The sequence below is a fragment of the Leguminivora glycinivorella genome, chromosome 1 (genome assembly GCF_023078275.1).
Source record: "Leguminivora glycinivorella isolate SPB_JAAS2020 chromosome 1, LegGlyc_1.1, whole genome shotgun sequence".
Taxonomy (NCBI): Eukaryota; Metazoa; Arthropoda; class Insecta; order Lepidoptera; family Tortricidae; genus Leguminivora; species Leguminivora glycinivorella.
The window spans coordinates 23550816-23575500 of NC_062971.1; the positions used below are offsets into that span (position 1 = coordinate 23550816).

The 24685-nt window shown below is 38.9% G+C and overlaps 2 protein-coding genes across 2 annotated transcripts; both read left to right on the forward strand.

Moving 5' to 3' along the window:
- The first annotated feature begins 2073 nt into the window (after positions 1–2073).
- On the forward strand, positions 2074–3043 carry LOC125231095 (cytochrome c oxidase assembly protein COX20, mitochondrial). Its single transcript, XM_048136443.1, has 2 exons — positions 2074–2235; positions 2619–3043. Exons 1-2 carry the CDS (start codon positions 2185–2187, stop codon positions 2931–2933), a joined length of 366 nt encoding a protein of 121 aa, XP_047992400.1. The 5' UTR covers positions 2074–2184; the 3' UTR covers positions 2934–3043.
- A 1171-nt stretch (positions 3044–4214) lies between these two features.
- On the forward strand, positions 4215–24056 carry LOC125229776 (xanthine dehydrogenase-like). Its single transcript, XM_048134717.1, has 8 exons — positions 4215–4474; positions 14725–14879; positions 15815–17933; positions 18018–18326; positions 18416–18753; positions 18850–19654; positions 21131–21298; positions 23875–24056. The coding sequence occupies exons 1-8, from the start codon at positions 4403–4405 to the stop codon at positions 23923–23925; spliced, it is 4017 nt and encodes a 1338-aa protein (XP_047990674.1). The 5' UTR covers positions 4215–4402; the 3' UTR covers positions 23926–24056.
- Positions 24057–24685: the final 629 nt, after the last annotated feature.

The window sequence follows — 24685 nt, forward strand, 5'->3', positions numbered from 1 at the left end:
GTCATTTGTTGCGCAATGCATTCATTTTTATAATAAGTTACCTGACACTGCTTTGAGTTGAGATTACCCCTCCCAGCCCTTAAGAACTACTTAAAAAAATCATTGATGTTAAAGGCTTATTACAGAGTCGAGGACTATTTGACAAACAAACATGCATGGCCCGAACCAGAAAACTACAAAAAACGAATAGCAATTAAAATAATTGTATTATGTATAGAGGACACAGTTCAGATAAGAAAGCACATCAAATATTTTATATTTTATGTTGTGTAGGTAAATTACATATTTAATGATATTGAAATTCATATTATCTTTTTTCTTCTGTGACAATTTGATATGTTTTCTCTGAAGAAGAACGACGTATTATTAAGCAATAATATAATTTATTGAAATTAATTTCCATAGAGTACCTAGTCTGTTCATATTCTTTGATGAATACTTTTGCATGTTAAATTGTATCTTGTTATTTAATGCATGTTAATTATAAGATGTAATGTTTTGAAAAGAAGTTGCCCGCCGAGTTTCTTGACGGTCCCATAGTGGATACCCCCCTCCCAACTGAGGGGGGACTGAAATCTTCTCGAGGCTGAGGCGTAGGGTTAGAGCCGGCGTAGCTTTATTTGACGTTCATATGCGCATTGTAATATGCCTACTTGAAAAATAAATATTTCATTTTCATTAAATATTTCATTTTCAAATATTTCATTTTCATTTTCATTTTCACTTGCAGCCCCATTCTCTCAAGCACGGATGCGTCATCTACTCTATGGTGAAACAGTTGGCGGTAATGCATAATATGCAGCAGTTTCCGTCTGGTTTCTAGAGTTTGAAGACTAAACATTCCTGTTACGAATAGAGATGGATACATATATGGGTAATATCCGTACAGTCGTTTGTAAATGTGCCTACAGAACTTCCTCTGCACTCTTTCTAGCATAGTGTTTTGTTCTTATTAGAAAGAATGCATTAAAATAAGCATCTTTTATAAATTAAAGTTTTTTTTTAAGTGTTTTTTAATTTAGGAGTTAGAGTGGTGCAAAGTTGCAAAATTTTCCCGTAGCATTACTAAGGCGCCAGAGACAGAAAGCGATATCGACGCCGCTTATTACAGAAACTGCACAGAATAGGAGCCTTCGGCCGTTTGAAGATACCTAACGAACTTAACCTATACCTATATAAAAGTCGTCATTTTGTATCCTAGACCGTTTGCGAGACACGCGTCAATTTTATTAAAGTGCTAGTGCCATTTACTAATCTTAGAACCCTAATATCTCAGTAAATATTAATGTAAAAGAAAAAGTTTATATAACAAAACATCCTTATTTAAACGTGTTCTATATGATTCATCAATATTAACATAGGTTATATTGGTAAAAAAAAATCATCGTAAATAAGTCTCTGGCGCCTTAGTAAATACTATGGGAAAATTCGCAACTTCGTACTGCTCTAACTCCTAAATAAGTAGGTTTTTCAAACAACTTCATTCTATAAAAGATGCTTATTTTAATGCAATCTTTCATGTTTTTAAATTACAAACACTCAAAAATAATAAACACGGGCGCGCCATCTGTCGCAGCTGTGGTGCTTTACTCAGGCCACACGCTACAACCATACCGAGCGCATCGATCAGCCGCTTAGTTCCAACGCGTGCCAATAGATGGCGCTTAAGCTATATTGGGAACGGGACAATGACGTCATCTTTTTCGTGCATGCTGCCCGTAGTAACGAGTTATTAGACGTTATCACGTCAAAAAACAAAAAGCAAAAAGATCACTGTCAGAATCGAACCCGAGAACATCTGCGTACGAAGCCAGCGCACTACCACAGGACTACGTCTTGACTTGCTCAGTCTGACGAAATCAGCCTAGAGAAAAGAACGTCTAATGTCATCTCACATCGCTGATCATTGAGCGAGACATGCGCACCAAGCGGAGAGATTTGTAACTGCAATTACAAGGCCTCAGCCGGTCATTTTTGCGACTGTTCTACTTCGACAGACTTTCCTCCTTATCTCTAGTCTCCCTGAACGCTTCTTTAACTTTTCTTTCCTGTCAATGTCAATGCTGACAGATTGAACTGACATTCGCAAGACATTTGATTGAATTGGTATTCAATGCGTATTTATTTTTGAAACGATATACGATAAAGGCAAATTACCAATATTTAATTTATTAATATACAGACATGGATACAGTAGTAAAAGGTATGCTTGAAGATGATCCCGAAGAAAAGCCGGTAAGTGTTGTATTGATATTAGTGTTATCAATTGTAATAGATGATTTTATAAATGATCAAAAACGGTTTAAATGATAATATTCAGTATACAGTCGTTAGATTTTTTTGTCATACAATTTACTATTTGGATAAGTTTTATTCATTATAAATGCTTTTGCTTTGACCTCTGTCAAATCTTTATATATATTATAATCTAGCAGCGTGAGCGTCCCATTTTCAATATAAATTGTAGGTTCACTGTTAGTTGTTAGGCAGTAAATGTGTTAAATAAAAAAACCCTAAAATAAGAAAATGAGTAGGTACTGAAAGACACTTTTTAAACTAGGATGTGATTTATTCTTTTAGTGATAAGAGGTTACTTATAAAAGATTTTATAATTTCAGGGTCTTACAATAATGGGTCGAGATGTATCCAAAATTCCTTGCTTCAGGGAGAGCTTCCTCTACGGCATAGCTTCAGGAGTGGGAGTGGGACTAGCATCATTTATAAAAACGTCAAAACCAATGTTATCGCAACATGTTGGAGTGGGCACATTTGCAATTTCAACATTAGTGTACTGGTCATACTGTAGATACCAATGGTCCAAACAGAGGTTTGATGCCCAACTCTTACAGGATGCTCTGAAAGACAAAATTATGTATGAGGGCACTGCAGTAGAGAGAGAATTAGAGCAAAAAGGAGTTTTAAAGTCGGCGTAGCATGCCATTAACAATCAAGTGTAAATTAATTAAGTTAGATTAGTACTGCATAGGTAAAATTGTTATATTTCATCAAAGAATATGTAAATAAATAAGATATAAAGAACTTTCTCATGTTATACTTTATTTGTACTCATTAGCAAAAAAACCTAACCAGATCCTCTAAACATACTTTAAAGTCACTCACAGATCGAACGGGAATCAGAACTTGTATAGATGTCGTCAGTCATCGCGTCCCGCGCGATACTTTGTATTAACACATGACATGAATAATGAACGTTCGTGAGAGTCAGTTGCCATAACATTGGTGGGTTCAGCAATGGCAACCACGGATCCGCGGTTTTTCCACCTGCCACGGCATGAACATGTAAAAAATTTGCGCATCACCATTTTCTGTTCTCCTCTCCCTACAACGCCTAATTGAATTGTACATGCAAAGTTTCTCGATTTTAATGTTACATTATAAAAGGTAACGAGGGTATTCTTTTCGTGTTCATGTGACCAGATGACGGTTTTTCCACCGCGATACAACTGGCTGACAATTTTTGTTCATAGTAGCTTTAAACTATCACCTGACAAAGTGTGAAGCGATGACCGAATTTACATTTTTTTACGTAGGTATAATAGCTTTCATCATTATCAGGAACTCACGGTCGTCTGCGCCATATACGCTATTGGCGCTTTAGTCTGTTATGGCCAAGTATGAGTTGAGAATCCTGTTGGTGGAGAACACATGCGCGGATCCAGGGGGGGGGGCATAGGGCTCTTAAGAAGGATTTCCACTGTTGCCGGTAGGTGGGTATTAATAAATGTTTTGGAAATTATGATTTTAATTTGAGACCGGCTTAAGCAATATCACTTTAAGGTCACCAGAAGCTGTCTTACTTAACTAAGTAATTAATAATTAAATAATACTTATCCGCAGGTTATATTTTGATACTGATAGAAATGAAAAATAACATTGTGACTTAATAAATGTACGTAGGCCTACTTATATCTAATTAGTTTAATCATTTTTCAGTACAGATGGTGTTTTTTTTACGCACTAGTACGAGAAGTGGTTCATTATATGCGAGGTCGAAACTTCGAAGGCTCATCTGTACTGAAAAACGTCGTACTATACACGTGCAAAAAGGAAATTCGTAACTCGTGTCGATTTAAAACACTCCCTTCGGTCGTGTTTTAATTTATCGCCACTCGTTTCGAACTTCCTTTTTTACGCACTTGTATCGTAATGTACTAAATCAGTGCTTACATTGTATTGTGTCAATTTGTGTCATCTAAAGAGCTAATTTTATAATTAAGGCAATAAAGATAATAGAACCAAGAGAATGCGAGGTATGTCTCAAGTCAAGTCGAGCCAGTCAATCGAGAAAGGTCGTTCAAGACGGTCGCATACATACATTATTCATATCGGATATTTAACCAGTTATGTCTCACTTTACAGGTCCTAGAATTTAGTTCTCAGTATGGAAGATATACAAAAGTTGATTCCAAAGGACGCGCAAACTGTTCTTGTGTTTTTCGTCAATGGAAAGAAGGTTAGTTTTGTTTATTATTTTGATCACAAACAACTGATATGATTCACGGTATTACGGTTGACATGTCTTTAATTTTGCACTATATTCCAATGAGGCCGAAAATGTGTAGATAAGTAGGTACTTTTATTTATTGAGTATGTATATACCTGAAGTTATTTGTGTCGGTAGGTATATCTTTATTTATGTATATCTAACTAGTATCTACGTTTTTTTAGGTATGATTCGTCAAAATATATATTATGCATAGTTATGCATGATATATTATGTACCAACATATTAAATAATATACCTTAATACCTATACAGTCGGTAGTGACCCTGCCTGCTACGCCACGGTGCCGGGTTCGAATCCCGTTAATGGTATTTATTTGTGTGATGAGCACAGATATTTGTTCCTGAGTCATGGATGTTTTCTATGTATATATGTATTTATATATATTACATATCGTTGTCTGAGTACCCACAACACAAGCCTTCTTGAGCTTACCGTGGGCCTCAGTCAATCTGTGTAAGAATTAATGTCCTATAATATAATATAATACATTGATAATTGCGATCTGTAGATATGTAGGCTTCGTATAATTTATCTGTATCTACAACTTTTGTTTTATTGCTAGTATAGTCGGGGATACAGGAGCTAAATATGTTTACGGTAAATCTTGATACTTTAAAAACAAATGAGAAAGTTATTTCAAGTGAATAAAGTGTGATTCAAAATGTGTTTACATGCTTATTAGAAACCCTGGCAACGCTCGAGATTCCACATTTTGAAGTAGGTACTCGCTTACTTTATATGCATTATATTAAAATTAAAGGTGCTATATTAGTTTTCACGTAAAATGTAACTGTATAGGTCACGGTAACACAATACTCTGTCGGAAGTAGGTAATGTAGACCACAGTACAACAATACATAATCTACGTACCTACCTAGGTAGACGTAAAATGATATGGTCTTATTCGAAAGGCGAAGTAAGGGTAAACCCTGAGATATAACGACCTATTTTGGTTCAATAGGCATGGAAAAATATTTTTCTATATTAATTAATTAAAATAAAATGATTAAGGTACTGCGGGACAAATCCCGACTGGGGGGCAAATGTAACTGATCCAATTTTTTCATGTTTTACAATGTTTGCATTATTAACTAGAGTGTCCATCGGTTATTGTATGGTAGGCGTGTTCAGTGGATACACGTTGAACTCAACATCATAGTGTAATAATGGAAAAAAATTGATTGGTTACAATACTTACAATTGCCCCCCAGACGAGATTTGCCCCGCTGTACCTTATAGCAAATCGAAAAGAAAATGTCTGATTGTCTATAAGTGGCTAAGATGTGGCTTTATTGCACCAAGGGTACCTACGTATTGTCTACCTATGTACCTACTTCTTGACTTTCCTAGAATCTTTCCTTGTATATTGATTTTAGTTCATCTTTTTGAGGGCCTTTATGTCTATAAACCTAGCTATATAAGGTAGCTAGGTTTATAGACATAATTAAGCTCTGCGTAGTTCTCATCTAATTAAATATTAGAAAACACCCATTTATACTTATATTCGAAACTGGTATTTGATTGTGGCTATTAAAATAGCATTAAGTAGGTACCTAGACTACCTACTTTAAAAATGTCGTAAAACGTCTTCATTTTTCGAATCGTACCTACCTACCAAATTTAGGTAAATAGTTAATCTTATGCCTAATGTGTGATGGGACTAATGGGTAGGTACTTAAGCTTTTACTATACCATCGAATAGTTATTTGTTTTATAAGAGGGCAAGGTTGTTATTTAACCGCACGTGCAATATTGATACCCCAGCAAGAGAAATATTCCAATATTGAACCGCGACTGTAGCGAGTGGTTCAAAAAGTGGAATCTTTGGAAGTGGAATCATTGCGAGCCCGAGTGGAACAACACTAACGGAACAAGACAAAACACTATATTCACTATAACATCGAATTAAATGAAATATATTAATTTATTAAAATTGTTAAATATTTACGATTCAGAATCATTATATAAAGGTAAATTCTTGCCATATATCCTATAATAATATTTTAATAATATTTATTTTTCTGTGTAAGAATGTCCTATAATAATATTTATTTATTATTATTATTATTATTTATATATTTTTTTGTGATCGACATGTAATGAATGTGACCGAGGCTGCGTCAAAATATCGAGAGCTCGAGTCGACCAAAATAATAGTACATTACTACAGAGGCCGGGACAAAGGGGGTTGCCGGCCGAAGACATATAGACCTGAGGATAGGTCTGAGGCGGGCAACCCCATTTCCCGCCGAGGTATGTATAGTGCTTTTCTCAAACATGGTATGAAATAAATAAAGTCTACTGAAAATAGTAACTTTGGATGGCTGTATCTCCTAAACGGTGCGTCGTAGCGCAAAAATAATCGAATTTTCGTTCCCCTTTGAAGCCTCGTATACGCTTATAAAAAAACAAAAAGTTAAAAAAAAACGAAAAAAAATTTTTTTGTATGAAAACGCACCCAAAATCAAATATTGTCTAGGGCCCGTACCAGTTGCAGTCGGCACGTCTATAAAGCCCCTTATAGTTTTTTTTTAAATTGGCTAAATACCTGGATGTTATGTCACAATTATCTGTGTTTGGAAATTAAAAAAGCGGACTTTGCCGGCCTTGGCCTGCAAGGTTTGTATGAAATTCCATTATCTATCAATCGTCCTAGCCGCACCTGCAACGTCATACTTCGCTGCCAATTATAAGGCACATACTTAACATAAATATTTCATACCATGTTTGAGAAAAAAATAAAACCGGCCGAGTGCGAGTCAGACTCGTCCACCGAGGCTTACGTCAAACTTTCAATAGTTGAACCATCAAATGTAATTCAATTTTCCACATGACAAGTAACATTTAATATACATTTTTATTATTAGACAACGTCCAAAAAAATCAAGACGATTTGACTTCAATAGTTTACAACATGTTGTAACATTTGTAACTAAGGAGTCTAAGGACGCTCCTGACCAGACAAACCCCATTATATCAGGGAAAACGCGATGTAGGAACTGAGCGTTTAACGTACAGCGTCATCTATCGGCAAATTAAGTAAACTAATGTGCGCGAGCTTTTATGCAAAGACAATATGTAACCGTATAGACGGATAAAGTCTAAGAAAAAAACGTACCTCAAAGCCCTAGAGAAAAAGGTTCGGTGGCCTAGATGGCGTTACACCTTTGGGCAACACTCGGCTAGATGGCGCTAATATTAAAATTTGACATTTTAACACATATCAAGCTAACAATATGGGCCAAATTGTCAAAACTGAGGTTCAAAAGTTTTAAGCTTGTGTCGAGAGATGGCAGTCTATCCACTGTGATTACACATTTAACTTTGACAGTAACTCTCTATAATACTCGATCCTCTTTGCTTTTATGGAATATGATTTTTATGCCATAATTATTTATTGCGTGAACTGATTTTTAACCATTTTTCCTCTATTTGAAAGCAGGTGTTTTCATTGTTATTTTTTTTTAAATTACAGTATAATATAAACACCCGCGGGTGGTGAAATTTAAAATGCAAATCTGACAGGATTTTTTATAAATAAAATAAGTTTTCAAAATTTGTGTACGATATCTATATAATATAAAGCTACAACCCGACTGACATTTTTCAAAAAATGGGCAGAAGGGGGATTTGAAGGTGGCAGTGTTTGGTGTGGTCGTATAGAGTTTGGTCCTGCGACCCCGGATAGATCAGACCGTCGGTCTACCGGTTCCGGGTAAAAAAATGTTGGACGGCCTGGCCAAACGGCTGGAGTTAACCGGGGAGTGTTCGACCAAATGTCATAGAGGACCCTGGGCAGTTTTTGACGCCGCCATTTTTTTTTCAAAATGGCCGACTTTTTTTTTGACGATTTTTCAAATTTATCGTGGAGTGCTCAAATTTTGGTCGTAGAATCTCCAAGCGGCCTTGATTCGAATGAAATAAAAAAAAATTGAAAAGTGCTACAAATGTGGGAAAACTGGCCACTTTTATTTTGTATGGCAACTTTTAAACCGTAAGAGATAGCCGGGGGTGCTCGACCAAATGTCATACAGGTATCCGAGTAGAAAAAGTTGCATTAAAAAAAAATTCAAAATGGCCGACTTTTTTTTTTGAAAAATTTCAAAATGGGCCTAGCGCGCTGAGATTTGGCACACGGCTGGAAGGTCGCCCCAAGATTTATAATCAAAAAGAAAATTTTGAAAAATTCAAAATGGCGGCCTTTGAGGGCCAATTGAAATTTGAGTGGAGGTTTTTCTTTTAATTACCATAGCTCCGTAACGGTACAAAGAAGTGAAAAGTGCTCAAACAAATGTTATACAGTCACCCGAGGTCCATCGAATGGCATCAAAAAAAAATCAAAATGGCCGACTTTTTTTTTTGAAAAATTTCAAAATGGTCCGAGCGCGCTGAAATTTTGCACACGGGTAGACAGCCACCCCAAGATTAGTATACAAAAAGAAAATTTTGAAAAATTCAAAATGGCGCCCTTTGAAGGCCAATTAAAATTTGTATGGAGGTCCTTTTTTTAAATCCCCATAGCTCCGTAACGGTAGGGAAAAGGTAAATAGTGCTTGAACTAATGTTGTACAGTTATCTGAGGTCCATCGAATGGCATTTACAAAATTTCAAAATGGCCGACTTTGAAATTTTTTTTTTTTATTTTCGGTCCGAGCGCTTTCAAATTTGGCACGTGGTAAGAACGGGGGCCAAAAATAGAAATGAGAAAAAAAAAATTTGGAAAAGTCTAAAACGGTGGCGAGAGGGGACAAACTCAAATTTCCCTACCAGTTTGTATGGAGGTCCTTTTTTTTAATCCCCATAGCTCCGTAACGGTAGGATAAAGGTTAATAGTGCTTAAACTAATGTTGTACAGTTATCTGAGGTCCATCGAATGGCATTTACAAAATTTCAAAATGGCCGACTTTGAAATTTTTTTTTTTTATTTTCAGTCCGAGCGCGTTCAAATTTGGCACGTGGTAAGAGCGGGGGCCAAAAATAGAAATGAGAAAAAAAAATTTTTGGAAAAGTCAAAAACGGCGGCGAGAGGGGACAAAGTCAAATTTCCCTACCAGCCTGAGGGAGCGTTCTACAGCCCGACGGTCATTGCTCCGGTCCAAGTTCCGAGCTGCGTACAGACAGTGCTCCCAAGCAAGAAAATATAAGTAAAAGTGTCTAAAAAGCGACGCGGCGGGCCGGAGGTCCAACTTCCCTACAAATCCTACAATCCCCACAGTAACTACGCGGAGGGCCGAAGGCCCGGAGCGTGTCTGACAGGCTCCCAAGTACGCGAAGGCCGCAGGCCGAGCTGCGGGCAGAGTGCTCCCAAGCACGCGAAGGCCGCAGGCCGAGCTGCGTGCAGACTGTGCTCCCAAGAAAACAATAACAAAAAGTATCTAAATAAGCGAAGCGGCGGGCCAAAGGCCCGACGCGGAGCTTCGAAACCCAGCGAAGGCCGAAGGCCGAGCTCCGCGTAGGGCCGAAGGCCCGGAGCGTCCCTGATCGGATCGCCGGCGGACCGGGAAGTTGGAGTTTAAACACGACCCAATAGTAAAAGTGTCTTAGAGAAGCGAAACGACGGGCCGGAGGCCGCAGGCCGCAGGCCCGTCGTGAGCTTCTCAAGACACTTTTAATATTGGGTCGTGTTTAAGCTCCAACTTACCTACAACTCTCACAGTAACTACGCGGAGGGCCGAAGGCCCGGAGCGTATCTGAGAGGCTCCCAAGCACGCGAAGGCCGCAGGCCGAGCTGCGTACAGACTGTGCTCCCAAGCAAAACAATAACAAAAAGTATCTTAACAAGCGAAGCGGCGGGCCGAAGGCCCGACGCGGAGCTTCTATACCCAGCGAAGGCCGAAGGCCGAGCTCCGCGTAGGGCCGAAGGCCCGGAGCGTGTCTGAGAGGCTCCCAAGCACGCGAAGGCCGCAGGCCGAGCTGCGGGCAGAGTGCTCCCAAGCACGCGAAGGCCGCAGGCCGAGCTGCGTACAGACTGTGCTCCCAAGCAAAACAATAACAAAAAGCATCTTAACAAGCGAAGCGGCGGGCCGAAGGCCCGACGCGGAGCTTCGAAACATAGCGAAGGCCGAAGGCCGAGCTCCGCGTAGGGCCGAAGGCCCGGAGCGTCCCTGATCGACTCGCCGGCGGACCGGGAAGTTGTGTGAAAAAGGACCGGGAAGTTGTGTGGAAAGTGTCTTAGAGAAGCGAAACGACGGGCCGGAGGCCGCAGGCCGCAGGCCCGTCGTGAGCTTCTCAAGACACTTTTACTATTGGGTCGTGTTTAAGCTCCAACTTCCCTACAACCCCCACAGTAACTACGCGGAGGGCCGAAGGCCCGGAGCGTGTCTTACAGGCTCCCAAGCACGCGAGGCCGCAGGCCGAGCTGCGGGCAGAGAGTGCTCCCAAGCACGCAAAGGCTAAAGCAAAAAAGCATAGCTCAAAAACAAAAAGCATAAGCATAGCTCAAAAACAAAAAGCAAAAGCAAAAGCAAAAAACAAATAAGCAAAGCACAAAAGCCCAAAAAGAACACCGCGGGGCCCTCGGGCCCCGCGCACCTTTAAAAAACTAGTCTATATAATATAAAGCTACAACCCGACTGACATTTTTCAAAAAATAGGCAGAGGGGGTTTTTGCGGGTGGCAGTGTTTGGTGTGGTCGTATAGAGTTTGGTCCTGCGACCCCGGATAGATCAGACCGTCGGTCTACCGGTTCCGGGTAAAAAAATGTCGGACGGCCTGGCCAAACGGCTGGAGTTAGCCGGGGAGTGTTCGACCAAATGTCATAGAGGACCCTGGGCAGTTTTTGACGCCGCCATTTTTTTTTCAAAATGGCCGACTTTTTTTTTTGTCAATTTTTCAAATTTATCGTAGAGAGCTCAAATTTTGGTCGTAGAATCTCCAAGCGGCCTTGATTCGAATGAAATAAAAAAAAATTGAAAAATGCTACAAATGTGGGAAACCTGGCCACTTTTATTTTGTATGGCAACTTTTAAACCGTAAGAGATAACCGGGGGGTGCTCGACCAAATGTCATACAGGTATCCGAGTAGAAAAAAGTGGCATTAAAAAAAATTCAAAATGGCCGACTTTTTTTTTTGAAAAATTTCAAAATGGGCCTAGCGCGCTGAGATTTGGCACACGGGTGGAAGGTCGCCCCAAGATTTATATTCAAAAAGAAAATTTTGAAAAATTCAAAATGGCGGCCTTTGAGGGCCAATTGAAATTTGCATGGAGGTTTTTTTTTTTAATCGCCATGGCTCCGTAACGGTACAAGGAAGTGAAAAGTGCTCAAACAAATGTTATACAGTCACCCGAGGTCCATCGAATGGCATTAAAAAAAAATCAAAATGGCCGACTTTTTTTTTTGAAAAATTTCAAAATGGTCCGAGCGCGCTGAAATTTTGCACACGGGTAGACAGCCACCCCAAGATTAGTATACAAAAAGAAAATTTTGAAAAATTCAAAATGGCGCCCTTTGAAGGCCAATTGAAATTTGTATGGAGGTCCTTTTTTTAAATCCCCATAGCTCCGTAACGGTAGGGAAAAGGTTAATAGTGCTTGAACTAATGTTGTACAGTTATCTGAGGTCTATCAATTGGCATTTACAAAATTTCAAAATGGCCGACTTTGAAATTTTTTTTTTTTATTTTCGGTCCGAGCGCGTTCAAATTTGGCACGGGGTAAGAACGGGGGCCAAAAATAGAAATGAGAAAAAAAAATTTGGAAAAGTCAAAAACGGTGGCGAGAGGGGACAAAGTCAAATTTCCCTACCAGTTTGTATGGAGGTTTTTTTTTAAATCCCCATAGCTCCGTAACGGTAGGAAAAAGGTTAAAAGTGCTTGAACTAATGTTGTACAGTTATCTGAGGTCCATCGAATGGCATTTACAAAATTTCAAAATGGCCGACTTTGAAATTTTTTTTTTTTATTTTCGGTCCGAGCGCGTTCAAATTTGGCACGGGGTAAGAACGGGGGCCAAAAATAGAAATGAGAAAAAAATTTTTGGAAAAGTCAAAAACGGCGGCGAGAGGGGACAAAGTCAAATTTCCCTACCAGCCTGAAGGAGCGTTCTACAGCCCGACGGTCATTGCTCCGGTCCAAGTTCCGAGCTACGTACAGACAGTGCTCCCAAGCAAGAAAATATAAGTAAAAGTGTCTAAAAAGCGACGCGGCGGGCCGGAGGCCGCAGGCCGGAGGCCCAACTTCCCTACAAATCCTACAATCCCCACAGTAACTACGCGGAGGGCCGAAGGCCCGGAGCGTGTCTGACAGGCTCCCAAGTACGCGAAGGCCGCAGGCCGAGCTGCGGGCAGAGTGCTCCCAAGCACGCGAAGGCCGCAGGCCGAGCTGCGTGCAGACTGTGCTCCCAAGAAAACAATAACAAAAAGTATCTAAATAAGCGAAGCGGCGGGCCAAAGGCCCGACGCGGAGCTTCGAAACCCAGCGAAGGCCGAAGGCCGAGCTCCGCGTAGGGCCGAAGGCCCGGAGCGTCCCTGATCGGCTCGCCGGCGGACCGGGAAGTTGGAGCTTAAACACGACCCAATAGTAAAAGTGTCTTAGAGAAGCGAAACGACGGGCCGGAGGCCGCAGGCCGCAGGCCCGTCGTGAGCTTCTCAAGACACTTTTACTATTGGGTCGTGTTTAAGCTCCAACTTCCCTACAACCCCCACAGTAACTACGCGGAGGGCCGAAGGCCCGGAGCGTGTCTGACAGGCTCCCAAGCACGCGAAGGCCGCAGGCCGAGCTGCGGGCAGAGTGCTCCCAAGCACGCGAAGGCCGCAGGCCGAGCTGCGTACAGACTGTGCTCCCAAGCAGAACAATAATTAAAAGTATCTTAACAAGCGAAGCGGCGGGCCGAAGGCCCGACGCGGAGCTTCGAAACCCAGCGAAGGCCGAAGGCCGAGCTCCGCGTAGGGCCGAAGGCCCGGAGCGTCCCTGATCGGCTCGCCGGCGGACCGGGAAGTTGGAGCTTAAACACGACCCAATAGTAAAAGTGTCTTAGAGAAGCGAAACGACGGGCCGGAGGCCGCAGGCCGCAGGCCCGTCGTGAGCTTCTCAAGACACTTTTACTATTGGGTCGTGTTTAAGCTCCAACTTCCCTACAACCCCCACAGTAACTACGCGGAGGGCCGAAGGCCCGGAGCGTGTCTGACAGGCTCCCAAGCACGCGAGGCCGCAGGCCGAGCTGCGGGCAGAGAGTGCTCTCAAGCAATTAATCAAACAAGCAAAGCAAAAAAACAAAAAAGCATAGCTCAAAAACAAAAAGCATAAGCATAGCTCAAAAACAAAAAGCAAAAGCAAAAGCAAAAAAACATAAAGCAAAGCACAAAAGCAAAACAAAAAAAGAACACCGCGGGGCCCTCGGGCCCCGCGCACCTTTAAAAAACTAGTTAATTTTTATAATGTTTATTATATAAAAAATCATAAATTTTCGTTGGTAAACTTCGGAGATAATTGGGGGACGGTATTTTTTTTACATTTTCCTTCAAAAACAATTCTTTTATAACAACAAAATTATAATAAATAATTTAGATTTTAGATTATGTACCTATAGTTTGAGCTTTTTCTAACGATACCCCACTTGACCTAGTCTAGTAACTTGACATTTACAGTTTGGCCCCCTTTCATTTTGGCCATTTTCTAATATAATTATTATAAAAAATTAAATAAATAAATATTATAGGACATTCTTACACAGATCGTCTGAGTCCCACGGTAAGCTCAAGAAGGCTTGTGTTGTGGGTACTCAGACAACGATATATTTAACCACTCATTGCTCTAAAATTTTCAGGGGCCTCTATTGTCAAGTAAAATAATCAACTCTATTGTCAACCAAAAGCAACTGATACAAATACTAAATATAATAAAATAATAAATTAAGTAGAGGTTAACGATTTTCATTAGTATTCCAAATTTCAAAGCGATAGCATAAGTAGTTCTTGAAATATTTAGTAATTTGACAAACAGACCGACTTACAGAGTCGCACCATAAGGATTCCTTTTGTATCTTTTTGTTACGGAACCCTAAAAAGGTTACACGGTCTTCTGTATACCCCAGTCTGTATATCTACTTAAAATGTCAATCTGTATGTGCTTACAGTAGCGTTTCAGTAATTCCTACAATCGGTCGAAATGGCACGCTAAAAACGTTTAACCACTGATCAAACATAAAAAATCGAGTTCCTTTCTGGAATCATTTAAGTCTCGTAATCTATTGATGCAGGTAACGGAACCCGCTCCGGATCCGGAATGGACGCTTCTATGGTATCTGCGGCGGAAGCTCCGGCTCACGGGCACGAAGTACGGCTGCGGGGAAGGCGGCTGCGGCGCATGCACCGTTATGGTCTCCCAGTACAACGCACGGGATGATAAAATCAAGTATCCTTTTTAAAAGTCTGAACAGTTTAAAAAAAAACCGGCCAAGTGCGAGTCGGACTCGCCCACCGAGGGTCCCGTACAAACTTTCTTTCAAACTACCTAGTTAAAATAATCTCATGTTTTCATATAACTCTAATGACTTGACTAGAAGACAAAAGTATAGGTACTAATGAGCATTATTTTGTATTGTATAGCGCCATCTCTCGGTGAATTCGCTAACTAATTTGCGCGACCTGTATACTATGTTGGTTTTTCAGGGATAATTCTTTATAATGTTAACCGATTTAAACAGTTTTTACTTTATTGGAAAAAAGACGGTTTACGTAACATCTCGTATTAATTTGAAGTACGATATACATTCGCAAGGGTGGGTAAATTGAAAATAAAAATATGAAAAGTTTTTTGTGAATAAAAAAAAAGTTTCCAAGATATAAACACGATTATATTTTTCCTGTAATATTTAGCATAAAACCAATGTTTCCTAAACCTAAAATTTTAGTTGGTAAACTTCTGAGATAAGGGGGGGGGGAACGGTATTTTTTTTTTATTTTCCTTCAAAATTCTTTTTTTTTCTACAACAAAAAAATTATAAAAAATAGTTTATTTACGTTCAATTTGCGCTCTTTCTAACGATATCCCACTTGACCTAGTAACTTGAAATTTACAGTTTGCCCCCTTTTCATTTTGGCCATTTTGTACAATTAAAATTCATAAATTAAAAAAAAATATCGTTTCTATTTGTAGAGGTTTACAATGTTCATAACTATTCCAAATTTCAAGTTGATAGCATTAGTAGTTCTCGAGATATTTAGGAATGTAACAGACGGACAGAGTCGCACCATAAGGGTTCCTGTTTGTACCTTTTTGGTACGGAACCCTAATAATTAAAAATGATTTGACGTCTAAATTAATTGATCCTTAACTAAATCCAACAGACATATTGCAGTAAACGCGTGCTTGATACCCGTGTGCGCAATGCACGGCTTAGCTGTAACTACAGTTGAAGGAATTGGTTCCAGTCAAGAAAAGCTTCATGCCGTACAGGAGCGTATTGCCAAGTCGCACGGATCACAGTGCGGATTCTGTACTCCCGGAATAGTTATGTCTATGTACGCTTTACTGAGAAACAAGACCAAAATACAAGAAAAAGACATCGAAACTGCATTCCAAGGCAACCTTTGCAGATGTACCGGGTACAGGCCAATAATTGAAGGATTCAAAACTTTCATCGAAGCCTGGGAAACACGATACGCAAATAAAGGTAGCTGTGCGATGGGAGACGATTGCTGTAAAAATAAGAAAACGGATGAAGAAAAACCAATGCTATACGATAAAACAGCTTTTCAGCCATATGACCCTACACAAGAACCAATATTTCCGCCGGAGCTGAAAATTAATAAGACGTACCAAAAAGAATATCTATATTTTAAAGGTGAAAGCGTATTGTGGCTCCGGCCCCAAAATTTACATGATGTTGTATCTATAAAAGAAATATATCCCCATAGCAAAATTGTAGGAGGAAACACGGAGATAGGAGTAGAAATGAAGTTTAAGAAAATTCATTTTCCAATTTTACTTTCACCGTCTCTTATAACCGAAATTAACTTTTGTTCTGTAACGGATAAGGGAGTTAAAATCGGTGCCTCAACTACATTGACAGAAATAGCAAATTTCCTTCAAGACGTCATAGTAAAAAATCCCGGGGTTTGTAAAACCTTTGAAGCCATTACAGATATGCTTCACTGGTTCGCTGGCAATCAGGTACGTAATGTTGCATCCCTTGCGGGGAATATCATAACAGCAAGCCCCATATCAGATTTAAACCCTATATTGATGGCATCGAGTGCTGTTTTGAATGTGTACAGTAAGCATAAAGGACATAGACGAGTGGTGATGAACGAATATTTTTTCAAAGGATATCGGAAGACTGTCATAGAAGACTATGAAATACTTATGTCCATTGAAATTCCATTCACGAAAGAATCTCAATTTTTCAAAGCATATAAGCAAGCTAAAAGAAAGGAAGATGATATATCTATAGTCACAGCGGCTTTTAATGTAACATTTAAAAATAGTAATGTCGTAGAAGCTACACTATGTTACGGTGGAATGGGACCTACTACTAAATGTGCAGCTAAGACATCAACAGCAATGCAAAACTTAAGTTGGAACCAAAATATATTAAATGTTGTTTTGGAAAATCTGTTGCAAGAATTTGAGTTAGATATTTCTGTGCCCGGAGGAATGGCAGAATACAGGAAATCGCTCTGCTTAAGCTTATTTTTTAGATTTTATATCGACGTATTTAGTAAAATACAAAAATACAATGGTGCAACTTTACCTCCGGAGTATTTAAGCGCTGCCACTGAAGAGTCGACATTATCATGGAACAGTTCGCAGTATTTTGAAATAAAAGACAATTATAGAAAGATATCGGATAGTGTAGGCAAACCTGTGCCACATATGTCAGCTTTCAAGCAAGCCTGCGGTGAAGCTTTGTATTGTGATGACATACCACATTTTGAAGATGAGCTTTTTTTGACGTTAGTTTTCAGTACTAAAGCTTACGCGGAAATTGTGTCTATAGATGAAAGTAAAGCATTGTCAGTACCTGGGGTAGTGGCTTTTTTCTCAGCTTCAGATTTAGAAGAAAAACGTAACAAATTAGGTCCAATATTTAAAGATGAAGAGATATTTACCTCAAAAGTGGCGACCAGTCGGTCCTGTGTCATTGGCGCTGTGGTCGCAAAATCCGAAAGTGCGGCGAGGAAAGGAAAAGATTTAGTCAGTATTACTTACAATGATCTAGATCCTGTTATTGTCACCATCGAGGACGCGATCGCTCACAAGTCATACTTTTCAAGTCCACGTGTACTCAAAAAAGGAGATGTTGACAATGTTTTTAAAAACGCAAAGCCGGACAGTATTATAGAAGGTTATGTTCGAAGTGGCGCTCAAGAACACTTCTATTTAGAGACTATGTCTGCATTTGCTATTAGGAAAGAAGATGAGTTAGAGATTATTTCTTCTACTCAAAATCCTGCCGAAATTGGGGTAAGTTCCTAGGTGCCAGTTAATTAATGAAATAAATAAACCGTTTTATTAAGTCAAGTTATAACAAACTCTATATGTTTTTAGCACCTTGCATCACAAGCTCTTGGTATTCCCAATAACAAAGTTGTTTCGAAAGTAAAACGGTTAGGTGGTGGTTTTGGTGGTAAAGAAACTCGGGCAACCATATTGGCGATTCCTGTGGCAATAGCCAGTTATAAATTGAAAAAGCCAGTTAGAGCTGTTCTAGATAGGGATGAAGATATGCAAGCTACAGGTTACAGGCACCCATGCTTGATCAAATATCAAGCAACGTTTGACAAAGATGGAAGAATTACAGCCGCTAAATTTGAAATTTATGCAAACGCAGGAAATTCTATGGACATATCTTGTTCTGTAAGTAAACATATTATTTTCTGATTAGAAAAATGTGCAATTGTAAATGTCCCACATAATCCTACAGCTTAGGTATGTTCTATTTGCAGATGATGGAGAGAATAGTCATGCACTTGGACAACTGTTATTTTATTCCAAACATAGACGTGGAAGGATTCCTTTGCAAAACCAATATGCCCTCAAATACAGCATTTAGGGGATTTGGAGGTCCACAGGCGATGTTAGCTGCGGAGACGTTAATAAGAGATGTAGCTGCAGCTGTTGGCAAGAACTACGAAGAAATTGCAGATCTTAATCTTTACAGGGAAGGACAGTTAACACACTTTAACCAGTGCCTCACATATTGCACGATATCCAGATGTTGGAATGAATGCATTGAAAATTCAAACTATTGGCAAAGGAAAAAAAATGTTGAAGACTTTAATAAGTAGGTATCAACTGAAATTGCCTCAGTGCACCTTATTGTTGTATTACAATCATTCCAATTGTCTTGAATCTTATTCGTGCATTATTTAATTTACAGGTGTAACAGGTGGAAGAAAAAAGGAATTTCGATATTACCTACAAAATACGGAATATCATTTCAAGGAGACCTTCTTATGCAAGGGGGTGCATTGGTTTTAATATATACAGATGGGTCGATTCTTATATCAATCGGAGGCATCGAAATGGGACAAGGTTTATTTACAAAGATGATTCAAGTTGCGTCCAAAGTTCTAGAAGTCGATATCAGTAAAATTCACATCAGTGAAATGGCGACCAACACTATTCCTAATAGTTCACCGACAGCGGCGAGCATGAGTTCTGATATATATGGAATGGCAGTTGTTGATGCCTGCACTACTCTAGCAAAACGGTTGGAGCCATACAAAACCAAGAACCCTACAGGAACATGGGAGGACTGGGTCATGTCGGCCTATTTCGACAGGGCCCACTTGTCAGCTACAGGTTTTTACGTAGTACCAAAAATTGAATACAACCCTGAAACAAATAGTGGCAACCTTTTTGAATACTTCACTTATGGAGTTGCATGTTCAGAAGTTCTGGTCGATTGCTTGACCGGGGATCACACAGTACTGAGAACCGATATTGTTATGGATTTAGGCGAAAGTTTAAACCCTGCAATCGACATTGGTCAAATTGAGGGAGCATTCACACAGGGCTATGGATACTACACAATGGAGGAAATGGTGTTTTCACCTACTGGTGAATTACTGTCTCGTGGTCCGGGTGCTTATAAAATACCTGGATTTTCCGATGTACCAAAAACATTCAATGTTTCACTGTTGAAAGGAGCACCTAATCCCCGCGCTGTCTATTCTTCAAAGGTGAGTAAAACAAAAACACAAGATTAAACATAATAGGCAGCTGGAAGCATTTAAAAATTTAATTAATTGAAGCCTTGTCCAGTTTTCTTAAAATTATTTCGTTTATTATAACCAAGGACCATTTAATACGGGACAAACAAAGCCCCTACAAAGAAGCGTAGGGACCCCTGAAATGTATGGGCCTTTTAGGCTTAAAACTAGATGGCGCTGTTCGCAGCCTTGAAGTGGCCAAAATTATATTCACGAAATATTTTTGCGTGTTTTTATTTTTTATAAGAACAAATGTCATGCTTCTTTATTAATATCACGTCAATACACATTTTCAAAAATAAATTTGTAGACATCATCAGTGTAGTTATGATAGTATTTAATAGGTGACGCTAAAAAAATGAGGTGCGATTCTTAGTATGGAGACTGTAAATCCTATAAAAATAATCCTTGGTTATAACACATCCAATAGAACAAATATAATCGTCATGTGTCGAATACGAGGGGAGGTACATATATTCGCGGAATGAAGTACAAGGAGGTAAAAAAATACAAAACCTCTTTGCTCGTTTGGTATGGGAACTCTTTAAGAAAAAAAATATATAAATGTCAATTCCAAACTGTCAATTGTTTTAAAGATTCCGCCTTTCAAACAAATTATTTCGGAATAAACTTGCGACTATGGAGCAAATTGAATATCGTGCCGTGATAAAATTTCTAACGAAGCAAGGAAAATATCCGCAACTTATAATGGTTGAAATGAAAGACGTCTACGGGGATCAGTGCCCTGCTAAAACCATGATTTACAAATGGCATGGCCTCTTCAAACATGGCCAAGAGTCAATTGAAGACGACCCTCGCCCAGGACGGCCAATTGAAGCCACATCGTCGGAAATCATTCAAAAAGTTGAAAAACTCGTACTAGAAGACGCTCGACTCAAAAAGTAACAATTAGCTGCATTAGTTGGTGTATCAGATACAATAAGTTTGAGGATCCTGCATGACCATCTTGGCATGACAAAAGTGAGTGCTAGGTGGGTACCAAGAACGCTCAAACCGCAGCAGATGCAACAACGAGTTGTGAGGCATGTTGCGACTGCTGCTCTTAACAGGTGTGGCTTCGAATCGCTGGTCCACCCACCCTACAGCCCGGATCTGGCCCCCAGCGATTATTATTTGTTCCCAAGTTTAAAAAAAGAACTGCGAGGAAAAAAATTTCGTGACGATGAAGAAGTGAAAGAGGCAATTTCAGCTCATTTTGAGGGCAAAGATAACAAATATTTTTTGACGGTTTACATAAATTAATTAGTCGATCTGATAAATGTATTGAGCTCGAAGGTAATTATATAGAAAAGGAAAAATACTTATGTTGTTTTATTTAATTTGCAAATACTTCATTCCGCGAACATTTGTACCTCCCCTCGTATGTAGAGTCAGTAGGTAATATTATTTCCTGCTTACATTAATTGAATTCACTGAATATTCCAGGCCGTGGGCGAGCCTCCACTTTTCTTGGCTGCATCAGTATTGTTCGCGATCAAGGAGGCTATCCGGTCAGCGCGGGTCGACGCCGGAGTAACCCCCGAGTTCGTGCTAGAGACACCGGCCACGTGTGCGCGGATAAGAATGGCTTGTGAAGACGAAATAACGAAGCAGGTGGGTTACTGGTCGCAAAAGAAAAAAACCTATGTTGTTAAGTATTATTTTGAAAATAGTACTGTAGCTGTCAATTTTCAACATTCAGGGTTGGGCATTTTCGCGCAATCACCAAAAATATTTATTCTAAGGTAGGTAAATATTATATTTTTCCTACTTAGAATCACGAGCCCTTTCGGGGACAAAAAACAAGAGACAAAAAAATGGTCCCAATTTTATTTATTTATTTTGCATACTTTCCACTTTGCATCTTTGTAACCGCTGTACGAAGTGTTTAAAAAATTGTAACGAAGTGGAAAAATTAAATTTGGGACGCTTTTTTTACCTAGTAGGATCCTGAGTAGGAAAAACATGAAATTTACCTACGAAAATGCCCAGTTAATAACTAAGGGTCAAAGACCTTTACAGGGGACAGCGGAATCACATTTTTTGCCATACTAAGTTGAACCTTATCACTGAGACAGAAAGGTGATCGTATCAGACTAGCGAAAACGGTCCACATGAGAGGGCATTGTTTGGGCTGGTGTCCCTCTCGCACGTGTGGCCAGCGTTAATGAGGTTACCATACACAGTGTGGGATCAGACCTCATTTTTGACCATGGTCTTTTTATTGTAAAAACCGGTAGCCTAGACCAAAACAATGCTACGACTAAAACTCCCGAATGTCAAATATGACTAGTTTACGAGAAAAAATTTTTAGAAATTTAGGGCAAATGTACCCGAAAATTGACTAAAACTCAAAATATCCTGAGAACGGTATCGATTATCAAAAAACACTTTTAAGAGAACTTATAGAACTACCAATATACTATCGTATGGAATAATCAGCACGGTCCTAGCATCATTCATATCGGTATTAGAACCAAATTAGTCATTTTCGATTTTGATTTTTTTTCTCGAAAGTTCCTGTATATTAGCATTTCTTTTATTTTTTTACTGAAAGGTGATTAGCTTCCCTATATGCTATAATTTTTGCATTAAGCAATTCCATAGGATCTAGAAATTATGGTGTGCTTAATTACTCTATGGGGATTTTATATGGGACGTTTAAACACACCATAATTTCTAGATCCTATGGAATTGCTTAATGCAAAAATTATAGCATATAGGGAAGCTAATCACCTTTCAGTAAAAAAATAAAAGAAATGCTAATATACAGGAACTTTCGAGAAAAAAAAATCAAAATAGAAAATGACTAATTTGGTTCTAATACCGATATGAATGATGCTAGGACCGTGCTGATTATTTCATACGATAGTATATTGGTAGTTCTATAAGTTGTCTTAAAAGTGTTTTTTGATAATCGATACCGTTCTCAGGATATTTTGAGTTTTAGTCAATTTTCGGGTACATTTGCCCTAAATTTCAAAAAATTATTTCTCGTAAACTAGTCATATTTGACATTCGGGAGTTTTAGTCGTAGCATTGTTTTGGTCTAGGCTACCGGTTTTTACAATAAAAAGACCATGGTCAAAAATGAGGTCTGATCCCACACTGTGCCATAGTAGTAGTGTTTTTATCTGTATATTACCTGACTTTATAACTTCTTATATTATTTTAGTGTTATATTCAAGCTAGGGTTTCGATATATTTCAAAGCATTGGAAAATAATTATAATGTAATTATTTTGATGCCAATAAATCAAAGATTTGTATAATTAAAAAATACGTCCAAATAGGTATTAGTAGATTTGGTAGTAACTTTGAAAATTGACTGGTATCCCCAATGTATGACAGTGATGACGTCACTGAATAATGTTGACATTGTCAGTAAGTGCGAGAGGGACACCAGCCCAAACAATGACCTCTCATGTGGACACACTTTTTGACCTAACTGCACAATCTAGTTTAATAATTGTAAATCTATGCTAAGGGTACGATCAACAGGGCCCAGGGGTATTTACGTAATATTTTTATGGACATACCTACATCTCTTTTTGTTTAGCGGTTACACACCTAATGTTAGACACTTCTGAAGCGTTGTTTGATACGCTATTTTCGATGTTGACTGTACCTACTTACTACTTACAAATGAGATGATAATCATTAAAATAAAATGTAATACTCCTCATACTACTTACTAAGGCTTGTGCTTATCATTGTTATCAATGTAAAATAATTCTGTTAGTAACAAGCACTTTCAAATCGTCATATTAAGCACTTTCAAATCGTCATATTATAACTCATATAATAATATACTAATATCATCTTATCATAAGTGCAATTTATGGATTATAGCGTAGCGCATTTGTTAAAAAATTTTGACAGTGATTTTTTTATGAAGTGTAGTGAAGAGCATTGCGAGCTTTTGATAACTTCTAGTAGGTAAAATACTATATAATATATTAAAATTTCAACATTTCATGCACAGTAAGAGGAAAGGCCCCAATATTGATCCCTGCGGTACACCCAGCGAGGTTAACAACCCAAGCAATCGAGGTCCATTAACATTGTAACGTTACGTGACGTAACTTACGTCGTAATGTACTACTACTTCAATATATACTTACTATATACTTCAATAACTGAATTAAAACTAATATGTATGTCCAATAAAAATCTATTATTTGTTTCCAGGTACTTCCTACAATAACGAGGAGTGGCAAGCCTTGGAACGTGGTCGCGTAATAGCACTAATTTATATACTACTTATATGAGTTATATGTACCTACCTATATGTTCATAAAAATATCACCTACATTGTATTTTTGTTTCAACATAAAAATTATGTACTATAATAAAGTTTCTATGTTTTACAACTTAATCGTTTCCTTCAATGCATTAGCTTATTTTCATGCGACTTCTCTTGGTGTCAAGGTTCCCCTAAACATAACTGTGATGGATGGATGCCCAGAAAACAGTAGCTGCATTGACCGTGGCATCTCTTTCAATCTTAGGACAGATTGATAAGATAACGGACATGTGGTGCTATGTCACAAGCATATTTATAGCGTTTTATTTTAAGTATCCATTATTAAGGAAGGGCGCGGAAAGTTTACTAAGGATTTTCCTCATTTATTCAAACAAAGTCCGCCGATGTGTGCCCTTTCCAACTCATGCCCCGTAGCCGAATGGCAATTCTGCGACACTAAACGCCGCAGAAATGTAGTCTGGCTCTGTCGCGCCAATACGCAATGAGCGATAGAGATAGATAGCTACGAAAGATATATTATCATGAGCGTTTCGTGAGCGTTTGTGCATTTGGCTACGCACACTGTCTTCTACATTCCGATATAAAAAGTCTTTGCATCCTACTTCTTTCATTTTTAAAACCTTCTCAACATACCTTTCTCAATATTTGTCACTAATACATATATCTTCCTACGTTTAGTCCTTCCATACTTTTCCTTTAAAACGCACACTGTTCCTGAATTTCCTGATTTTATCC